The following is a 22,659-nucleotide window of genomic DNA, read 5'->3' on the forward strand; positions in this document are numbered from 1 at the left end:
TTTATCTTCGTGCTACACTTGCACTGCATTTAAGGATTTACATTTCAATCTTAAATTTAAATTTGTGTAAATTTAAGTAAAATTTGTTGTAAAATTATATATTAAATTTCTTCTAAGTTTCATGATACTATATTGTGATTTATTTGATATATAAAAATAAATAAAATAAAATAAAAATTTAAAATTTTACATATTCATTATATAATTTTTCACCCCACAGCTACTAAATACTAATCCATTTTATTCTATGTTTAATAATCTGCAGTTAAAATAATTTTAATTCAATTTTAAAATTTTGATTTTTAAAATTTAAAGCATAAATATAAGCATATGCCTGACGCCTTCCGTCTTATTCCCTCCGCCGCAACGAATATCCAGTCGAGAGTCTCTACTGCTCTCAGATTCCGTCCTACTCTTCTCCTCTCTGCACGCAAACTCAGGCTCTTACAATATAATCAATCAAATTCAAGAGCGCCATTTCCCCCTATATGTATCAGCCATGGCCTCTTCTTCTTTTTCCATGAGTCCTGCTCTCTCTCTCCCCATTTTCTCCATTGCCACTATCCCTTCCTCTTCTTCATACTTTCCAATCTTTCTTCCATTCTCACGTTTTCCTCCTCCACGGGCGAAACCCATTTGCGTATTCTGCACAGAAGCTCGTTTGTGCCGCTCTAGGGCATCAAAGAGTGGGTGCGGAGGAAGTACCAGTGGTGTTCTTGCAGCTAAAAGCATGACCATCACTGATGCGAGAGATGAAGGGGAAGGGGAAGGGGAAGGGGAAGAAGAAGAAGAGGCACTTTCCCCTTTGCTGGAATCAGAATGCAATTCCAGGCCTCGTCGTATCGCTCTCTTCGTTGAGCCCTCTCCATTCTCGTGAGTCTTTTGCCAATACCTTAAAAAATTCTGCATGAGTTCTGGTGTGTATCGTTTGAATATTGGTAGCTATTGTTCCCTCTTATCAGAATTGTTTTGTTGTTTGTTGATTTAAAATTGGAGTAGATAATATGTGCTTATATACATGATGGTCCCAGCTAATAGGCTTAAGCTTTTAAGTGAAGTTGGTATTCACCCATGTATATCAAGCCCACCCATGAGCTCTTCTAGTGCTAATATTTGTAATTCTCGGTGAGTGACATTATAGAAAAATTCGAGGTGCAAAGCTAATTTTACTGATGCGCTAACAATTGGAGGAAGGAGACGGTTTCCATTCAATGGGGAGCAATTGAAACTCATAAGTGAGAGGGAGATTATTGAGAATTTCACTTGTGAGTTTGTCTCATATATGATGGGTGCTTATATACATGGTTGGCCCCAACCCCAGAAGTTTAAGCTTTTGGGTTAAGTTGGTGTTCACTCATGTATATCAAGCCTACCCATGGGCTCCTCCGGTACTAAAAATTGTGTGTTGTGAATATGAAAGCTTACTAGCCTTAGTAGTTCTGTTTGAAGTCTTATATAAGTAAGTCAAAAAATTTTGGCGTTAATTAGATGGTTTTTGCTTTAAAAAATAGCCATAAATTGTATTGGGCTTATCTATAAGCTTTTACACTAAAATTATGGGAGGCTTGGTCATAAACTCTAATGCCTATGGCAACAACAGTATTTTGAGGGTTATGATGATAGGAACGAGGTTGTGTCAAGAGAGAATGAGATTCTGTTGCAATACTTAAAAGGCACTGAATGGAGGTTCCCATGCTGGAGTTGTGTCGTATCTAGAAACTACAATCAGTGCAGGCTGAGCTCTCAAGTCTCATGCACAACACATTTAATTTTTTTTAATTTTTTTACTTTATAAGATTCAAGTTTTTACAATTATTCATTTGTAATCATAAGCTGTTGTATTCTTAATTTAGACATATCATAAACAGGTTATCATGTTTTGGAATCGCCCCATAATCAACTGCATTCATTCTGAAAAAAGTACATCTTACAATTGCTTTTGACTGGTTTTCATGTTTTGGAATTGCCTCATAATCAACTTATTTGCAATGCTATTGAAAATCTCTCTTTCTATGTAAGTGATTAAACTATCATCCATCAAACAATTTAGGGTTTGGTATGGGAAAAAAAAAAAAAATTTAGGATCCATCTCAAATTAGGTCTCATAAATTTATAATCAAATAATTTAGTGCGCTAAAATATTTTATGAAATTTTCAAAAAATATGGATAGACAAATCTAGGCATCTAATCATTTTTATTTGAGTTAACCCTTCAAATAAAAAAAATGGATTAGCTTCCCAAATTTTGTTTATATGGGCTTAGACCCCTTGTTGAGTGGGTGAAATCGCCCCCCCCCCCCCCCCCCCCCCCCCCCCAACAAAAAAAAAAAATGCTTCTGCTCTAAGCCTATTACATAAATATTTTTAAGTGGTTTTCTGTAAATTGAGCAGGGGCTGTAGCCCTCACTCAGATTAATGTGGATCTGCCCCTAAGCAGGAGCATAACCTAGCATAGGAGGATCTTTGATATTGACATGGCTGAATTTAACTTGTAACATTGTGGTATTAATCTAGAGCCTTTTGTGATAATTAGCCATTATTGACATCTCAATTTCATGATTTTGTTTGTAATTTTAGTGGATCTCCTTACTTTGGTTATATTAATATGTAAAAATAATGGCGTAAAGAAAATGATATGAATAAGCAAAAGATAGCTTCAAGGATGTTACAAATGTCGCTTTTCTTAAGAGTTTACGTGCCTTGTTAAGATTAGTGTGCAACTGATTCAGGCAAATATCATTCAGGGAAAAAAGAAGCCACATTGGCATGCTTTTCCGCAAATGAAAATGAACCATCTCTGTTTGCACAAATTAAGATGGACCCTTCTAACAGTTGCAGGAGAACCAATGATCTGTCTCTGCTGTGGACGATTGCAAAAGAAATAAGAATTAGTTGGAGAAGGAAGGAATGTGCTTAAAGTTTGCACTTTTTCTGTGTTCTGCAGTCCCAGTCTGTTCTGTATTTTTAGATTATATTGCTACTAGAATTTGTTTGGTGGAATTCAATCTGCAAAATCTGATCTGTGATTTATGTTGAACTCTCTAAATTGCACCACTTTGTGCTACTAGACCATGACTGGGATCGAGATTTTGGTCTCGCTGGGTGGACCCACTAAACCTTTGGTTTGGTTATTTAGAACAGAATTGACACTGGAGTGTGACTTGATGTCATTGCATAAATTTAAGCAATTCAATGTGCCCCATGTTGACACATATGTGCAACGTGCATATGTGTGTGCGTGTTTGCACCACCATATGGGATTGCACCCATGTGAGGTTGGCTTTTGTTCAACAAATATATGCAAAGTGCCGTGTATATAAGGTAACTAAATTATCCTTTCTTTTCCATTGTGGGGGAATTCTCACCATCCCCTACTTCTTTCATAACCAAAACTAAATGGCAACCCTTCTCTTTCCACCATTATTAAAATAAATCAAAACAATTTTTATTTTGAAAATAATGCTTTAAAGTAGACACTTGAGCAATCTTGGAAATACATAGCAGTGTCGCATGACCTGAACCTTCAATTAGCAACAATGCATCAATATTATTAGCTGAGGATCTGATTTTGTTCAATTGAATGGCAAAAGTCTTAGCAAATGCAGCTCCTTATTTCATTCTCACTTCAGACCTGCATTCCCATTTTGACAGATGAAATATGTTACAGTTTATGTATGCATTAGCATCATTCTGTAGCATCTAATTGATAAACTATATGTTGATGTCCATAACCTAGATCAAAGTCAACTATATATTTTGTTCAAGCATAATTTTTTTAAACTGCAATTAGATTTCAATTCCCAAAGTCAAATTGGATTACCGCGGTTAGGCTCTTCATTATTCATTTGTGAAAATTGTTGAGCATTAACTATTATTGGCTTGCCTATTTAATGATTGTTTTACTTCAGTATTGATGTAGTCTGGCTTCTCCCTTCATTGATCCTGAAGCTTCCAATAAAATGAGGATACTTCCAAATAAAAGTTGGGATGCTACAGGCACTGAAACATTATTCTTAGTTTATGATCAAACAAAAAGTAAGCCCTTTGAGGAATTCCTAACAAATAGAGGTCTGGTCAAGCTTTACATACCTTAGTTTGAGAATTGGATTATTTCTTATTAGAAACTATGCTGGCATTGCCTTCTCTGGCTTCATTCTCGACAAATAAGTGATTTTTACTTGTACTTCCGGAAACTTTGCCTGATGTTGCACAGCTGTGCCCTTCTAAATTAAATGAGTTCTAAACAGAAAATGATGGTTGAAGGGACGACAATTTATTTAGCATTATACGTAAAGAAAACCCTTAAGAATCATATCAAGTTCATTCTTATTGTTCTTTTAAAGGGATCTGTTGTTTGGTGAACGCCTTCGACGGTTCAAAATTTTTGTAACAGTAAGGTTAACCTCAGTCAGGAGTTCTTTTCACTTGTATTACTGAGTTCCTTCAAGTGAAGAACTGGTGGTTCTATCTTTATGTTTTTTCCCTGCAATTTGCCTGTTAGTGGGTAACTCATTATCTGCTATTTGTTGTCTGATGTTTTTGCAGTTACGTGTCTGGATATAAAAATCGCTTCCAGAATTTTATTAGGTATCTACGTGAAATGGGTGATGAGGTAAGGTATTTATTGAGTTTTATTGCAAACTTTTCTGATTAGAGCACTCTGGGAGCTTTTATTGCTAAAACCAACCAGAGTTTCGTTGGCTTTTTTTTTTTTAATAAATTATTATTTTTATTTAATATTTGAAGAAATGCAAGATCATAACCATGTCCATACATGTATTTAAATTTGTTGACCAGATTGCAGCTTAACAAAAATTAACAATTAATTCTATAGTTAACTTGCTTAAGCCAAGAACCATCCATTTCCAAGTTAAAACTTGTATATTCAACTTTGCAGTAGTTTCTGAGTGTATCTTCACATGATATGCTTGCAAGTTGGTTTATTGATTTGTGGCATAGGTAATGGTTGTGACAACACATGAAGGACTGCCACAGGAGTTCTATGGAGCAAAATTGATTGGGTCAAGAAGGTTGTTATAACTGTTTAGAAATAATTTATTTTCATTGCCTTTGCATCATTTATTTATATTTAATCTTGGTTATAATTTTATTTGCTTAAATAACTGCTTTCTATTTGTTTAAACTTGCATTTTGTGAGCATGTTTCAGGGATAAGCAGTTAAATCAATCAAATGCCATAAAAATTAAAGATTTTGTTATCTTTGTATGGTCAATTCAATTACTTGCTTTGCAGAATCCTGCATGATGCTAAAATAAATTATTTGAGAAGCTGTCTTGGGCATGTGAACGTCACAGAATGTGTAAACAAAAGAATAGGTCAAAAGAAAGGGAAAGAAATTATTACCTAAAATATGTTATTCATTTGATTTTCATTTATCATTCCAAGATATTTGTCCTTGTGATTTTCCTTTCACTCTGTATTTAGGTTCTTATAATAATTCCTCGTAGTTGTTCCTTCTGCACTGTTTTGCAAATTTGTGTACTTTCCATATCATGGCTCATCCAATCAGAACGTTTGACTAGCATAACAGCACTTTCACAGTTTGGTTCAAAAGTGCCTTTCTTGTAAAGGTTGTCATTTGTTTTGCAGTTTTCCTTGCCCTTGGTATCAGAAAGTTCCTCTTTCCTTAGCTCTCAGCCCTAGAATAATATCAGAAGTTGCCCAATTCAAGCCTGACATTATACATGCATCATCACCTGGGGTAATGGTGAGTTTCACTTTGTTTATTGTGCTTCATTCCTTATAGAATTTTGTGTACTACGATAATTTTTTCTTTAGAAAAAATTGGCTTTTGCTGCATGGCTAACCATCAATGCATTGCAGGTATTTGGGGCTCTCATTATTGCAAAACTTTTATGTGTACCTATAGTGATGTCATATCACACTCATGTTCCTGTGTGAGTTCTGTTCTTTCTTGATATTCCCATGTTCTTCACTTGCAATATTTAGCTTTATTAAGATCAATGTGTTGACAGGCAAGGGAATAAGGCGAGGCTGTTTTAACTCTTAGGATGTGAGGGATAAGCCTTTTAAGAATTTTGTTTTTTAGATAAAAATATGTAAACAAATTTCATATATTTTTAAAAATAAAGAAAAAATTGAAAAATCAAATACAATTTGTAAACTTTTTGTTGGTTATGCTAAGAATAATTTGAATTCATTAAGTCATGTCAGGTGATAGTTATAACATGCAAGGTCTTAAATTTCGATTTTGACTTAACTTTTGAAGATCCAAAAGTTTGGAAGCTTCGATAGAAATTTCGATTTCAATTTCAATTTTTATTTTGATTGGAAAAAAGAATGGAAATCAGTAGGGAAATTCTTTTATGGAACTTTAGAAATGGTTAAAATATGTAATAATATAAGTATATAAGTTTTAGGACTAATATGTTACAAGTTAAATACATCTATGTTGTGTATGAGGTGGAAAAGTTGTAATATAATTTGTGTATCAAACATATTTGTAAGATAATGCGCATTAAACATATTCAGTTAATGCAAATTAAATTCCTAAATCATTTAAATAGTTTTTATTATACAAATAATGATAATTTAGACATGAATGGTCAGATAAAAAATGTTGTTGTAAGTTTATTTTTTCATATAATTTCACAAGCCCTTGTAATAATCTTTTTGTTTCAATAAAAAGTAAGATAAATAAAGAAACAAATTTCACTTTGCTTCTAAATGTCGCATTTGAAATCTAAGGAAATTTCGTTCTATAGTTAAAACTTCGACAAGTTTCACTAAAATTTCAAGATTTCGATAAATTTTAGATGATTTGTTGAAATTTCGATGGAAATTATGTAAAATAGAAATTGATTGCCATTTCGATTTCGAAGGTGACGGAGATCGGAAATTTCTATGGAAATTCCGAAAATTTCGTGGAAATTTAAAACCATGATAACATGACAAAGTCCAAATTATTTTCTTGACTCATATTATGAGATTCTTTTCATATAAACATGTGTTAGAACTTTGTAGCCAAATCTAATTTGAGATTCATGTGCCCAAACTGCGTTAGCCTCTAATAGAAAAGGCAAAAAAGGCATACCTTTTTGATTAAATGCATAAGCCTTAGTATATAGTGTGTTGGCCTTTTCCGGATTTGGTATTGGTAGTCTGTGCCTCAAGGTGTTCTGGGCATGTTTTGTCTGGCCTTAAGAAGAGGCCTGATTGGACATTTGAAAACATTGATTAAGGTGAATGGAAAGCTCTCAGATCTGTCATCTATGTGTTGCTTCCTTCACAAGTATAGCAATTTTGAAATTATAGATATGCACCTTCATTTGTATAAGATGGTTCTCTTTTAGATATGTCACCTACTGGCTACTGTTGGCCAAGCCTGATTTTTGTTTTGGCCTGCAGATACATACCACGATACACCTTTAGTTGGCTGGTGAAGCCCATGTGGTTGGTTATAAGTACGTAAGCATCGTTTGTGTGTTTTATTTCTTTATGAAGACAAATTCTTTGGATTTGTTTGCTAGCAAATAAGTTGCCTGTGGTTTTCTTAACAGGATTTCTTCACAGAGCTGCTGATTTGACACTGGTGCCCTCAGCTGCCATTGGAAGAGATCTCCAAGCAGCCAGGGTAACAGCAGGTGAAAATATATGTCCTAGCTAGTAGTATTGATCTCCACACTCACCTTGTTCCGTAACAAACAAACAAAGCTCAATTTTGAACAATGGGCCTCAGATTTATTTGTTGTAATTTATTAGGGTGCTTTTTACAAAATACTAGGGTTTTAACATTTGGATCGCAGAATGTCCATTCCTTGAAATATGAAGGTCATAGTATAAGAATATGATAGCCTGCAAAAGAGAAAGTGTTGTCATCATAGAGCAAATGCCAATGCATAAATTTTATTAATCCACAACATGGAATAGACAAGGAATTACTATTCCTATATTTAACCATAGGAATCTCTATTTATATCCTATTCCATATAGTATGTTGGACAGAATAATATACTTTTGTATGATTGGAATTTTTTTTCTGACAATTATTTTGTCCCAATAAAATTTTTATTACATTTCTATCTTATTCCATTCTATTCCTAGGAATAGAGTGAACCAAACATAACCAAAATTCTTCTTGTGGCTTAAGTGGCTCACTACGCATGGATCTCCATTCTGCTAGTGTTGATTATATTCGTGTTTTTTGTTTGTTTTCTGTAGCCAACAAGATTCGTCTTTGGAGTAAAGGTGTTGATTCTGAATGTTTTCACCCTCGATACCGTTCTCATGAAATGCGATTGAGACTAAGGTGGGACTCTGCTCTCATCTCTTATTTTTTATTTCATTGCCATGTTTTGGAATCCTCCTCCAAATGTTATGTGTATGTTTTTCTGCTGCACAGCAATTGTGAACCTGAAAAACCTTTAGTAATCCATGTTGGACGACTTGGAGTTGAGAAGAGTTTGGATTTTCTCAAAAGGTACTGATCTATGTCTGTAGGGTGGGGAGATTATTTGGTTGAAGACACTGGTTGTGAATTGCTGTTCTTTTTGCCCATCATTAACTTACTTGTTTGTCTTTATTTAACTTTTTCCTTTTGTTAAGCATATGCATTATCTCTTTGTTGTTAGCCCACCAAAGTTTTAATAGTCTAAAATTTGAGTTGGACAGGAGGTATGACTGAATTGATACTGCTTTATGCTTAAGTTGGTAATCAATGTATTGCTATGAAAGCTTCCCTGATGGAGTCTTTCATTTTCTTATCTACCCTGAGAGGTTTTTCCAGCAGTATATTGGGAATCCTTGTTTCTATTTGTTTTCAAATGGAAAATTTGGAGAATGTCAATACCGGGTCCAATTTGAATTTGCTTCGTTGCCTTCTTGTATATGTGGTACTGTGTTGGAATTTGTCATTGCTCCATTTAATTCCTTACTTGTTTTGACGTGCTGTTCTGTCGGATGTGCAAAAGTCGTTCTTGCACATTTCATTCATTTCATATCTGTCAAGCCTTTGACATCTGGAAGATGTGATGGAGCAGGGTCATGGATAGACTTCCTGAAGTACGGATCGCTTTCATTGGGGATGGGCCACATAGGTAATCAACTGGAACTGTTTATTTTTGCATATTTTCTTCAAGACGGGGACAGAATCTAGTTCCACTGCCCCTGGCACAACAACATTTTGGAGAATCTGGAAAGATGGAATCGTTTGTCCAACCTTACTGAAAGCAAACTGAGCTTAAACCAGAACCAAACGTCTTGCCTGTCATGCTCTTTGGAAGATGGAAAGATACCTAATAAAGAAAAATAGTATCTTTAAAATTGCCTTACTATTCACACCGCATTGGTGCATTTGGCAGGGAGGAGCTTGAGGACATGTTCTCCGGCATGCCTGCGGTATTCACGGGGATGTTACAGGGTGAGGAGCTCTCTCAGGCATATGCCAGTGGGGATGTTTTTGTGATGCCTTCGGAATCAGAGACACTTGGGCTTGTTGTTTTAGAGGCCATGTCATCTGGGATTCCTGTGGTTGCTGCTCGTGCTGGGGGTATCCCTGATATAATTCCCAGTAATCAGGAGGGCCATACGGGCTTTCTTTTTAATCCTGGAGACATTGATGACTGCTTAAGTAAATTGGAGCCTCTGCTGCAGAGCTGTGAAATGAGAGAATCCATTGGCAAGGCTGCACGAGATGAAATGGAGAAGTATGACTGGAGAGCAGCCACACGAAAGATACGAAATGAACAATACAATGCTGCCATTTGGTTCTGGAGGAAGAAGAGAACACAGTTACTGAGACCTCTGCAATGGCTAGCAAGGAATATTTTCCGTTCACCACAAGTCAACTATAGATGATGCGAAGTTCAATTTCAGTTTTTAAGTTTGTTTGGGGCTTTCAAAGATGCCTTTTTCATTTTTTATTTTTTAATTTATGTATATATATATTGTAATTGCTAGTCATTGTTGTGCATATAGCAGGGAGTTGTTCTACCATTGACACTAGGTAAAGGATTTGGGTGCAAAGTTCTGTATAATTAATACTGGGAGCCTTTTTCTTCATCTATAACATCTTTGCAAACGTTAGCAATTCCTTTATGGCAAACTTTGCTTCAATTTCAATTTCAAGGTTTAAGCTTGGGCTTTCTATGGGTCAAGATTATTATTTTTTTTTAAAAAAAATTTCTAAACTCAATAAAACCTCAATTTATCCTAATTACTTATCCACAAGACCTATTTTATTATTAATTAACAATAAAAATACTATGCAGTCTCAAATAGTAATCTTGTTTACATGACTCACCATAATTTAAAAAAGAAAAAGAAAAACCCAATAGATTAGCAACCAATTGTAGCCTTAGAAACAAGAGGCATAAAATCAAAGATTGAAAACAAAACATTCCCCAAGGGATGATTCTTACATGCCCCGGGAGCATACACAAAATAAAATGACTATGCATAGTGTAATTTTACACAATCTTGGGTGATGCCATTTTAGTGAATGGGGATACAATTATGGAGGTGGTGGGAAGAGTAATGAAATGGGAGATGTGTACCTCAAGTTTACTAAACCTCTAATAGATCATAAAAAAAAGAAGAAAAACACATGAAATTAAAACCTTATTTATTTAGAATCAAATCTAATCCACTAAGTTCAAATGAAGTAAAGAGATGTAATTATTCATACAAATAGAAAATATATCCCTTGTTATAAAAGATGCAAGAAAATAAATAGAAAATTAAATAATACGAGACAGCAATTTTACGTGGTTCGGATATACCTATTCCATGGGCAGATGGGATAAAAAAATTTCACTATCTCGGGAGGAATTACAAGATGATTTAGAACTAACCCTTATACAAAATATCTTTAGTCTTGTACAAGATATCTCTCTTCTTCTCTTATCCTCACTATATATCTACTTACATGGAAATATCCAATGTGTGTGTCCCAAATGTGAGAGGTAGGGTAGACATTCATTGGGGTGAAAAAATCGAAGTGGCGGAAGATAGGGTGACATCCATATTTTTCATTTCATTCATATTTTTCATAGCACTCCCCCTTGGATGTCACCCATATATTAACTCCTCCTACTAAGATCTTTAAGATGTCTCATTCCGATGAGATGAATCAATTTCTTGAATGTTGTAGTAGGCAAAGATTTGGTGAACAAATATGTTAGATTATCACTTGATCGGATCTTCTGAACATTTATATCACCATTCTTCTGGAGTTCATGTGTATGGAAGAATTTTGGAGAGATATGCTTTGTCCTATCACCCTTTATGTATCTTCCTCTTAGTTAAGCTATACATACAGTGTCATCTTCATATAAAACTGTTGGAATATCCTTGATTGATTGAAGACCACAATTTGTTTGGATATGAGAAATCATTGATCTGATCCACACACATTTTCTACTAGTTTCATGAATAGTTAGTATTTTAGAATGATTGGAGGATGTTGCTGTAATCGTATGCTTTACTAATCTCTAAGATATAACAGTTTTTTCGTAAGGAAATACATATCTAGTTTGAGATTTAGCATTATGAGGATCAAATAAATATCTAACATCTGCATATCTTACTAATTGAGATTTGGAATCAAATTGTAGAATAGACTCAAATCAGATGTACCTCTTAAATAGCGTAGAATATGCTTAATTCTAAGGAAGTAGTAGCTTTCCAGCACACAAACAAAGTGGGTTGGGGTTTAGGAAGTATTTTGCACGCATGCTTGTTGTTATAATAGAGGAAGGGCTTGGCATTTCACCTTTTTTGTGGTGTTGTCATGGGGCCATACATAGGCAAATCCAAGGAGCTTTTTCTTTATAAAGGTTTTCACTTCACATTGATCATTCCATTTCTTCCATATAACCTAAATTGTGTTTGATTACCTAAGAATAGAAAAGGTTTTGAAAATAAAGTCGTACCTATACAAAATTCTTTTATTTTTTAGTATGCTCTTTATCACCATTTTTCTATTCCTTTATTAATTATCCCATTGCACTTAGGTCTATGAATTTCTCTTTAATTCCATTACCTTATCCTTATCTACGAGGCTTCAACATTTTATCCTAAATTGACCTAAAAGTTGATCACGGGCATCCTAGAAAAATGTTATAAACACCACATTTTTTGAAAATAAAAAGGTAGCACCAAAGAAAAAAAATATCGTGATGGTGGTTTTTGTTATCTTGCAAATCAAAGATCATTTGCTTGGCAAATGAAGTGGGTTAATCTCCTTTTAGCATTCGCCAAACATCATTTTTTTATGGAGTTTTTGTTAGCATGAGTTGTATGTGTGGTGTAATTATTAGATTGATTATGTAATTAATCCTAGGAATTTGGTTAGTTGACCAATCTTGTGTATTAATTATTGGAATATTTAGTTTCCCTTATAATAGGATTGTTTCTTGCTTTATAGGATGTAATTGTATCTATATATTGCCTCTTAACTTGAAAGAAAATAGATAATGAGAATTATCCACAGACACCATTGTTTAACATGGTATTAGAGTGGTTTTGATCTTAAAAGAACTCTCTAACATGAATTAAACCTCATATTTCAAAGCCCATACCCAAAAATCACCATTACAATTTTTTTTTCTTCTTGTTCATCCAAATCTACATAGTGGATCCCAATCCCATTGTTCCAACTGTACCAAACAACCCAACACCACCAATTGTTGTCCACCAAGACAATTCTCTGTTTCCTACCAGTATCATACTGGATGAGACCAATTACTTATTATGGTCTCAACTCAAGGAGATTTGTATTGGCGCTCGCAACAAAGCAAGATATCTCATTGAAGAAGCAAAAAAAAAAAAAAAAATAAACACTCAAAGATCCCAATCTTGAAACATGGATTACTGAAAATCACAAAGTGAAAAGCTAGCTTATTGACTCAATGAGTCCGTCGCTAATGTAGCAATTTATTCATCTCCCCACAACCAAGGAGATATGGGAGGCTGTATCGAAAACCTTCTATAATGGATCAAACGAAACCTATATTTTTGAATTGAACTAGAGATCTTTTTCTACCACAAAAAATGGTCGACCATTGTTAACATACTGTCGCGACGTCCCAGAGCATGTGTGCCTCGGGGTTAGCAAAATAAAAAGTTTGGTTTAAATTTTTGGAAAAAATGGTGTAATGGAGTCGCCACTAACTTTTTAGTGTGGTTAGAACACGTGATTACTACCCAATTAAGGGTAGAATCGGTCTGTGTTACCAAAGTCAGGATCGGGAGTTCGGTTACGCGTGGGGAAGGTACGAGCACCCCTTACGCGCTTGTACTTACAAACGGTACCTAATTAATTATGAAATTATCCCAAAGTAAATTTAAAAAGTCTTTAAAATTACTCACTTTTAGTGAATTTTTGAAACACACACAAAAATATGTATAATATATATTCCCTTAGAACTAAAGGTACGTGAAGCCCGAAAGCTCATACCCCTGTTTTAAAACATAGGGAAAAAATAAAAAATATTTAATAACAATAAATATCATGATACTAAAATAATAACAGATTAATACAAATACTAAAAATGATGCAATTGTGTATGCGTATACTTCAAGATGGAATAATAATAATAACGATGATAGTAACTAACAACAACAACAACAATAATAATAATAATAATAATAATAATAATAATAATAATAATAATAATAATAATAAACGCAATAATGGTAACTATAAATAATAATACTAAAAAATAATAGTAGTGGTAATATTAATAGTAATAATAACAATATTATCAATAATAGCAATAAAGGTAACGTACAATATAATAGTTACCTTTAATATTAATATACAATTAAGTATATGCACACTACACATATTGGTAAACCACTAACTAAGGAAACAAATGAAACTTAGAGTTAATAATATGGAAACCAATGAGAGGTCAAGGAAGTAATGAAATTATGGAAACGATTTATTTCTAAAAATAGTATACACCTATTCAGTATGGTCACCAAAATTAATACACATCCCTAATCGTATTAACGTTAAACATTAAACATATGTTAAATATTGTATCATAATATTCATTATCCAACATGCATAGTAAATACCCTAAAAAAAATAAAAACCTGAATAAATAATACTACAGAAAGAAGAAAAACCCTGCAATAAGAACAAATTGATGTCAGGTATATATTTATACATATACGTAACCCGAATAAATATCATCACTACAAGAAGGAAAAAAATAACAAAACAAAAAACCTGCAATAAGAAGAAGAAATCAATCAATATTCACCAAACATAAAAACTAAGCAACAATAAAACTCTTTTTTTTTTTAAACATAAATATTAACTTTTGATAGACCCATAAACTTAAACATGAATATTACATGAAGTATAATAGGAAGAAAGCCTATAAACAAAATAAAAATAAAAAGAAATAAAAAAAATAAAAAAAAATCAGTACGTGTGTGTGTGTGTGCGCTGTGCGTGAGGATGGTGTGTGTGCGTGTGGCTGTGAGTGCACATGCATGCGTGAGTGAGTGAGGGAGAAGCTCACAGCAGGGAGTTGTGGGAGTTATGGCCGGAGACAAGAGGCGAAGGCCAGAGCCGTGAGGGATGGCCGGAGGAACCAATTCTGCAGCTAGTGTCTGCTGTGGTGGTTCTCGGCTGCTGGTATGGAGATGCTGTTGTGGAGAGTTGCTGAAGGAAGCTGGAGAGGAGAATCTTGGTGTTCGGTTGCTAGAGAAGTTGAAGCTGCGGTGGACTGTGCTGTGTGTGGCCGGAGGGCAACGACGAAGGCGACGGCGACGGCGTGGGTATGATGGCAGTGTTCGCGGCTGCTGAGACGATGGTCGTGGAGAGTGCTCGCGGTTGGCTGTGAACGGGGCTTGTGGTTAGGGAGCAGGGAGCGAGAGAGAGGGGATTAGAAGTGTAGATGGCCGTGGGGATGGGTCTGTGCTGGCCATAAACTAGGTAAGGGAGTATGGCTGTTCGGCTGATGATGGTGGTGACGTTGAGGATTGGGTGGCCGTGAGGAGGCTGGGTGATCGTGAATAATGAGAGTGAGGGTGAAATGGGAGAGCGGGAGATGGGCTGTTCGTGTTAGGGAGATGGTGTGCGGCTGCCCTGCAAAACAGAGAATGCAGTGGGAAGAAGGGTGAAGGTGAGAGATGAGTGAGGAACAGTGGAGAGAATTCAGAGAGAGGGGTTGTGCTGCTAGGTTTCCTTTTTTTTTTTCTTTGTTCTCCGCCCGCCGGCTTGTCTTGTTTACCTTCCTATTTATATATATATATATAAAAAAAAAAACCCTAAATCTCCTTCTTTTTCTTTTTTCTTTTTTTATATACTTTTATGGTAATAATAAATATAGTAATAATAATAATACTAATATTGCTAATAATAATAATAATAATAATAATAATAATAATAATAATAATAATAAGGTTTGAAAATAATGATAATACTAATAAAAATAGAAATAGTAAAAATAATTATAGTAAAGTAGTTATAAAATAGAAATAATAAGAATGATAAAAATAATAAAAATAATAATGGTAAAGTAACAATAATAATAATAATAATAATAATAATAATAATAATAATAATAATAATAATAATAATAATAATAGAAAGGTAGTAATAATAATAATAATAATAAAAATAATAATATATAGTAACCCCTTTGTTATATTTGGCTTGAACAAAAATAGGGTGTCTACAGCTGCCCCTCTTTGTAGGCTTTGTTGTTTCAATGTAACAACAGAAACTGTCCTACGTTTTTGTAGCAACAAGCCTACAAAGATAAAAGACACCTATTTTAGTTAGGCCATACAACTCCCTATGACTTTCAGATTAATCAAGTGTTGTTTGTTTCTACCAACTAGGGATGATTTGCACTGAATGTAAGAATCCAAGCGGAAGTACATAGCGAGGTATTGCACTGAATGCAAGAATCCACATTGAGGTACACAGGGATGGCTTGCTACGAATGTAAGAATTCAAGCCGTAGCAGATACGATGATCCGAGCCACAGGACACAAAGATGGCTTGCTGCGAATGTAAGAATCCGAACCGTAGCAGATACGATGATTTGAGCCATAGGACACAGTGATGGCTTGCTACGAATGTAAGAATCCGAGTCATAGCGGATGTGATGATCCGAGCCACAAGACACAATAATGGATTGCTTCGAATGTAAGAATTCGAGCCGTAGTAGATACGATGATCCGAGCCATGAGACACAATGATGGCTTGCTGCGAATGTAAGAATCCGAGTTGTAGTGAACACAATAATGACTTGCTTCGAATGTAAGAATCCGAGCTGTGACTGATATGATGATCCGAGCTATAAGAAAAATGATAGCTTGCTGCGAATGTAAGAATCCGAATTGTAGCGGATGTGATGATCTGAGCCATAAGACACAATAATGGATTGAATCGAATGTAAGAATCCGAGCTGTAATGGATACGATGATCCAAGCCATAAGACACAACGATGGCTTGATTCAAATGTAAGAATCCGAGCTGTAGCAGATATAATGATCCGAGCCATGGGACACAATGATGGCTTGCTGCGAATGTAAGAATCCGAGTTGTAGAGGATACGATGATCTGAACCACAAGACACAATGATGGCTTGCTTCGAATGTAAGAATCAGAGTCGTAGCGGATACGATGATCCGAGCCATAAGACACAATGATGACTTGTTTCGAAAGTAAGAATCCTAGCTGTAGTGGATACGATGATCCGAGCCACAAGACACAATAATGACTTACTGTGAATGTAAGAATCTGAACCGTAGCGGATACGATGATCCGAGCCACACGACACAATGATGGCTTGTTTCGAATGTAAGAATCCGAGCCGTAGCAGATACGATGATCCGAGCCATAAGACACAATAATGGCTTGCAGCAAATGTAAGAATCATGAGCCGTAGCGGATATGATGATCCGAGCCACACAACACAATGATGGCTTGCTTCAAATGTAAGAATCTGAGCTGTAGCAAATACGAAGATCCGAGCCACACGACACAATGATGGCTTACTTCGAATGTAAAAATCCGAACCGTAGCGGATACGATGATCCAAGCCATAAGACACAATAATGGCTTGTTGTGAATGTAAGAATCTGAGCCATAGCGGATACGATGATCTGAGCCATATGATCCAATGATGGCTTGCTTTGAATGTAAGAATCCGAGCGTAGCGGATACGATGATCTGAGCCGTAAGACACAATGATGGTTTGCGGTGAATGTAAGAATCCGAGCCGTAGCAGATATGATGATCCTAGCTAGACGACACAATGATGGCTTGCTTCGAATGTAAGAACCCGAGCCGTAGCGGATACGATGATTCGAGCCACAAGACACAATAATGGCTTGTTGCGAATGTAAGAATCCGAGCCGTAGTAGATACGATGATCCAAGCCACACGACACAATGATAACTTGCTTTGAAAGTAAGAATCCAAGCCGTAGCGGATACGATGATCCGAGCCATAAGACACAATAATGGCTTGTTGCGAATTTAAGAATCCGAGCCGTAGCAGATACAATGATTCGAGCCACACGACACAATGATGGCTTGCTTCGAATGTAAGAATCTGAGCTGTAGCAGATACGATGATCTGAGCCGCAATAACACAATGACGACTTACTTCGAATGTAAGAATTTGAGCCATAGCAGATACAATAATCCGAGCCATAAGACACAATAATGGTTTGTTGCGAATGTAAAAATATGAGCCGTAGTGGATATGATGATCCAAGCCACTTCAAGCAGTAATAAGGTGTGAAACCAAAGTTTGAAAAATGGTTACTCTATTGGGGAAATGCACTTGGGTGTAGGGTCCTGATTTCAATGAACGAATCCACTTGTTCTTGGGATCTACTGCCCCAGTATCAAAATAAATCAATGTGTGTTTGGGGTCAGCTGCCCCAGTTTCCAGGTAAATCAATGTATGCCTGGGGTCAGCTGCCCCAGTTTCAAATATTAGCACAACAGGAATTGCTCAGTCAAGGATGTCAAATAATCATGTAAAAGCTTGTTCAACAAGACAAGTGTGAAAGGTGCTCCATTGCTGCTTGTGATGCCAGAATGTAGTGATATATGGCTATATGTATGCATTTTGGTAACTTATGATGCTAGAATGCAGTGATATGTTGTTATATGTATGTATGTTGCTAACTTGTGATGCTAGAATGCAGGGATATGTCGCTATATGTTGTTAACTTATTATGCTAGAGTGCAAGGATATGTTGCTATATGTATGCACTTATTTTTTCTTTGCAATGCATGAAATATATGGTAATGCATGAAATGTATGGTAATGTAGGAAATGCATGACAATGCATAAATTTTTTCTCCCTGCATGCCTGTGATCAATAGCCTCATCTTTTATCTCGGCCATGTTTTCGAATTTCTGTATGAAATTTGCCACATTTGAATGGATCTGTAACTAATCTTAGCTCAATTTTCTTGATTCATCTGGTCATGGAGGTGATTGACTTGGCTCAAATGAAAATTACAAAATCTGCCTTAGTTGAATGGATTTATAGTTGATCTCGACCCTATTTTCATATTCCAATTTGATAAGAAGACGCTTGAATGAGTCCCACTGAAACTCAATTCTTCTTGAATAAGCAGATCTCTAAAACCTGACATGACATTTGCCCCAGTTAGACTGCTCTTTCTCCATAGGGATCTTCTTTATAGAAACTACTGGTGATTCTGGAACCCTTTGACTATCCTTCCTCCTTTAAAGCTTTGAAGGGCAAGGATATTTTTTTTATATAAATAATACATGATGACGTGCCAATTTCCCAACAAGCCCGTAACAAGCCCAATTCTAATCTTGGTCATATTTTCAAATTCCCATCCAACATAGATGTCCTTGAATGTGTTCCTCTGAAACTCGGCATGACACCTACCCCAATAGATGCATTTGTAGCTGATCCTGCTTACATTTTCTCCACAAGGACGTTCTTTGGATTGTATCCTTAATGTTTTAAAATCTCTTTGAAATTTAAATAAATAAGCATGTAATCAGATAACTCAATCTCAATAGGAATATGGATGGAATGCACAAACTTGCTTGTCTTTGCTTGATTTTCTGTGCTTGTTAAATAGGAGACAAATTTTACCAGTACTTTGACATTAATGTAACTTTGGCTTTGAGAATCATATCAATGGGCAAACCCTTTCCTTCATTTTTTTTAGCCTCATAACCATAACTCGTTCACTGTATCACCACTTAGAGATTCTTTCTTACTTATTTCAAGTTTATTTCAAACTCCCTGTCTTAAATTATAACTAGTGTCTCATTAAGTAGTTTGATCAATATTCCAATTCCAGGGTGGACTTTAAGACACGGAACGAAATGTAGGCTTAGGATTTAGGTTTCACCAAGAACAAGAAAACTAAGGCTAAAAAATCCCATCCCATAATGAAATTTCTGCCCCAGTTTGTGGTGCAATATTCGCAAAATATTGACCGAACTTGTCATTTGAACAAGATGCCTACGTACTTTTTTAGGATAAGGTCATTACATAGTTCAGACCCAACATTGAGTCTGACAAATCATTTGAGACAACAACATATACCAATCTGGTCAGGACTTTCATTTGGACTGTAATGTAGGCTAAGTATATGGGTTAAAGAAATATAGATTTAAATAAGACTCAAAATTTATCAATCTTATCATAGGTATTCACTAGTCAAAGATCACATATGAATCATATCCCTTATTTTTCTTTCTTCTTCCTTTCCTTTTTTTTTTTTTTTTTTTTCGTTTTTTCATCATCTTCTTCTTCTTTTACCTCATCTTTTGCTTTTCCTTTTATGAAGGAATCTTAACTTCATTTTCATTTGAATTCCATTTGGGACTGATCTTTTTTAAAACTGCCCCAGTGTGGGGTGTGATCCTTTGACGGGTTAATTAAGAATTGAATTGTTCAGGCTCAAAATGCAAGGGATTTCTTTTTTGACTTTCTTTTGGGTAGTAGAAAAATGGTCTGCCATTTTTTGGTAATGATTATTGTCTCAAATGACTTGCCAATTGCTAGGGAACCCAAATCTAGGTTAAATTTCTGGTGAACTGACTTTTAAGAAAAAAACTAGTTTAACATTCAGACTCAACTTGGTTAACAAATAGTAAATTAATAATTGGTTCTTTATGGGAAAATTGGTCGACCAAAGATAGCCACCCCTAATTTTATCAGAATATAATCATTATACTCTTAAGACACCAATCCTAATTTAGAAAACAAAGACAGTTGTTCATCAATTTCATCCAACAAATGCATGATAAGGCTTGATAAGTCATTCCTGTATTTCTCCTACGACTCTTCATCATTTTGAAATCCACATCCCAATGAGGCTCTTTGACAACGTCTTGAAGTGGGGGTCTTCTAGCTCGGAGGCTTTTCCTTCATCATCTTTTTTTATTTTTTTATTTTTTTATTTTTCTTCTTCTTCTTCTTCTTCTTCTTCTTCTTCTTTTTTGCCCCATTGAATAGACTCCTAAAACCAACTATTGGATCTAAGTCCTTTGTACTAACAAAACTAATTCCTACGTCACTTTACACAAAATGCAAGCAAAAATAGTCAAAATTTGGCACAGGGTGATGATCCAAAGAGGATAGGATGAGATGAGACTGAAAGAAATTCTTATTTCATTTAATATCAAAGTCATTTGAATATAAAGCATGGATGCATTCCTCTCGTTATCACCCTTAGGTGATCAAGCATATCATTTTTGTATCACGTGAGCTCACTTCTAAAGTTGAATACTAATCAATCCTTCAACCCGATGACATTTGCGACATTTCAACTTTGATCGGGCAACGGGTTCCCATGATTCTAACCTTTCTCCTAGAATAGAGAGATCATTTTTTTCGTATTCTACTCAATGATGGAACCCCGAATCTTTAACTTTGCTACCTTGGCACACCAGTTTTACAAAAAAATTGGGATGTGATTACCAACTTATTGGAGATGACTATGCATGCATGGTTATGAAATTGAGCATGGATGCATGATTATGTTGTGCAATGGGTGTTTATGTATGGATGTAACTAGTGCAAATATACATATAAACAGGGATATGAACATGGATGCAGCCTATCGTGCATGGCTATGCGTGAAATTATGCATGAATGCATGAATGCAATGTAACCTAAATAACTACTTTCTCAGAATTCTGGAAAAATCCTTATCAACTAATGAAAGGTTTCATGATTAAGCCGACCTTTTATGGACCACTAATTCAATTCAATTACTCCCTCAGCCATTCCTTTCCTTGATGATGGTCCATGTATCTTAGATCCTATGAAGGATCAAGTTATGATCTAGGTTTGGGATTAACTCGGGCAAGTCAGCCCATTGGGTTGGTTCAACGCAAGCTTGTGGACTTTGATGTGCACTTGAACCTTGATTGTTTCAAAATATGGGCTTCAAGCTATTTTTTTATGGGTTGAGGCCCGAGTTTAAAGAGGGTTGGGCTTAGATTGCTTTAAAAATGTTGACCTGGATATTTAAGTAATAGGGTCGAAGCTCACTTTTGAAATCTGGGTTTGACCCTTTTAAAAAATCAAGCCTAGACCGGGTTTTTTTGGTTTAGAAAAAGGTCAGGCCTAGATTTGTTTTTAAAAAGAGTTGGGTAAAATGCATGATATAACACAAAGTATTTCAAAACATATATACAAAAGACTGTATGTGGAGAATGATGTGGCTCCTATCCCAACCCACAATAGATACACCTATTTTACAGGGTTTCTTCATGGCTCTATTTTAGTTAGGGAAGACTATGGACAAGTATGTATGGGTAGGTTCTAATCCCTATTTACAAAAAAGTTCCCAAACTAACCTCCATCCTCACCCAAAAAGGGTTTGAACAAAGTTTAAACTGGGCGGAGTGGTTCGCGGGTCTCCACAAGCCTCGCCACGTGGGGACAAACGGTATTACACTCCTTTCTAATCTTAGTAGGTAAAGCCTGAGTAAAAGGCACGTGAAAGTGTGTGAATTTGTAACCTTAGCCTAATCCCTATATCCCTACCTTTATTACATGCTTATTCAAACAAGATATTCACAAGTAATCACATGCTTATTCAATAACAAAAGAAACAAAAATATTCACAATTAATCACATGTTTCTTTAAACAACAAAGGAAATAAAATGTTTACAACCAATCACATGCTTATTCAAAATATGGAAATAAGATATTTACAATTAACACGCTTATTCTAAAAATTTGGAAATAAAATATTTACAGTTAAAATTTGGAAACAAAATATGTACAAATAAAATGCTTTATTTAAAAAATTTGGAAACAAAATATTTGCAATTAATAAAATTTGGAAACAAAATATTTGCAATAAAAAATTTGGAAAGAAAATATTTGCAATTAAATTTGCTGATCTAAAAAATTTGGAAAGAAAATATTTGCAATTAATATGCTTATCTAAGAAATTTGGAAATAAAATATTTACAATTAATATTCTTATTTAAAAAATTTGGAAATAAAATATTCAAAATTAATATTCTTATCTAAAAAATTTGGAAAGAAAATATTTGCAATTAAAAAAAAGTTGGAATTAAAATAATTGCAATTACTATGCTTATTTAAAAAAATTTGGAAATAAAATATTTACAATTAATATTCTTTTCTACAAAAATTTGGAAAGAAAATATTTGC

General features: G+C 35.0%; 1 protein-coding gene across 2 annotated transcripts; it reads left to right on the forward strand.

Moving 5' to 3' along the window:
- Positions 1–357: 357 nt before the first annotated feature.
- Positions 358–10,069, forward strand: LOC131168118 (sulfoquinovosyl transferase SQD2). Of its 2 annotated transcripts, XM_058127341.1 has the most exons (11): positions 358–873; positions 4,546–4,612; positions 4,960–5,030; positions 5,611–5,728; positions 5,845–5,918; positions 7,390–7,445; positions 7,542–7,625; positions 8,203–8,290; positions 8,384–8,461; positions 9,021–9,077; positions 9,342–10,069. In XM_058127341.1, the coding sequence occupies exons 1-11, from the start codon at positions 500–502 to the stop codon at positions 9,835–9,837; spliced, it is 1,563 nt and encodes a 520-aa protein (XP_057983324.1). In that variant the 5' UTR covers positions 358–499; the 3' UTR covers positions 9,838–10,069. The 2 variants fall into 2 exon arrangements, with proteins under 2 accessions (XP_057983324.1, XP_057983323.1); XM_058127340.1 differs by having other exon boundaries at positions 8,203–8,461.
- The last annotated feature ends 12,590 nt before the right edge of the window (positions 10,070–22,659 follow it).

This window comes from Malania oleifera, chromosome 11 (assembly GCF_029873635.1).
Source record: "Malania oleifera isolate guangnan ecotype guangnan chromosome 11, ASM2987363v1, whole genome shotgun sequence".
NCBI classification, from domain to species: domain Eukaryota; kingdom Viridiplantae; phylum Streptophyta; class Magnoliopsida; order Santalales; family Ximeniaceae; genus Malania; species Malania oleifera.

Excerpts from the sequence above, each read along its gene's own strand:
- LOC131168118 (XM_058127340.1), top strand. The coding sequence starts at position 500 with ATGGCCTCTTCTTCTTTTTCCATGAGTCCTGCTCTCTCTCTCCCCATT. Across the intron at positions 4,613-4,959 it reads TACGTGAAATGGGTGATGAG|GTAATGGTTGTGACAACACA; the intron begins GTAAGGTATTTA and ends TTTGTGGCATAG. Across the intron at positions 7,446-7,541 it reads GCCCATGTGGTTGGTTATAA|GATTTCTTCACAGAGCTGCT; the intron begins GTACGTAAGCAT and ends TTTTCTTAACAG.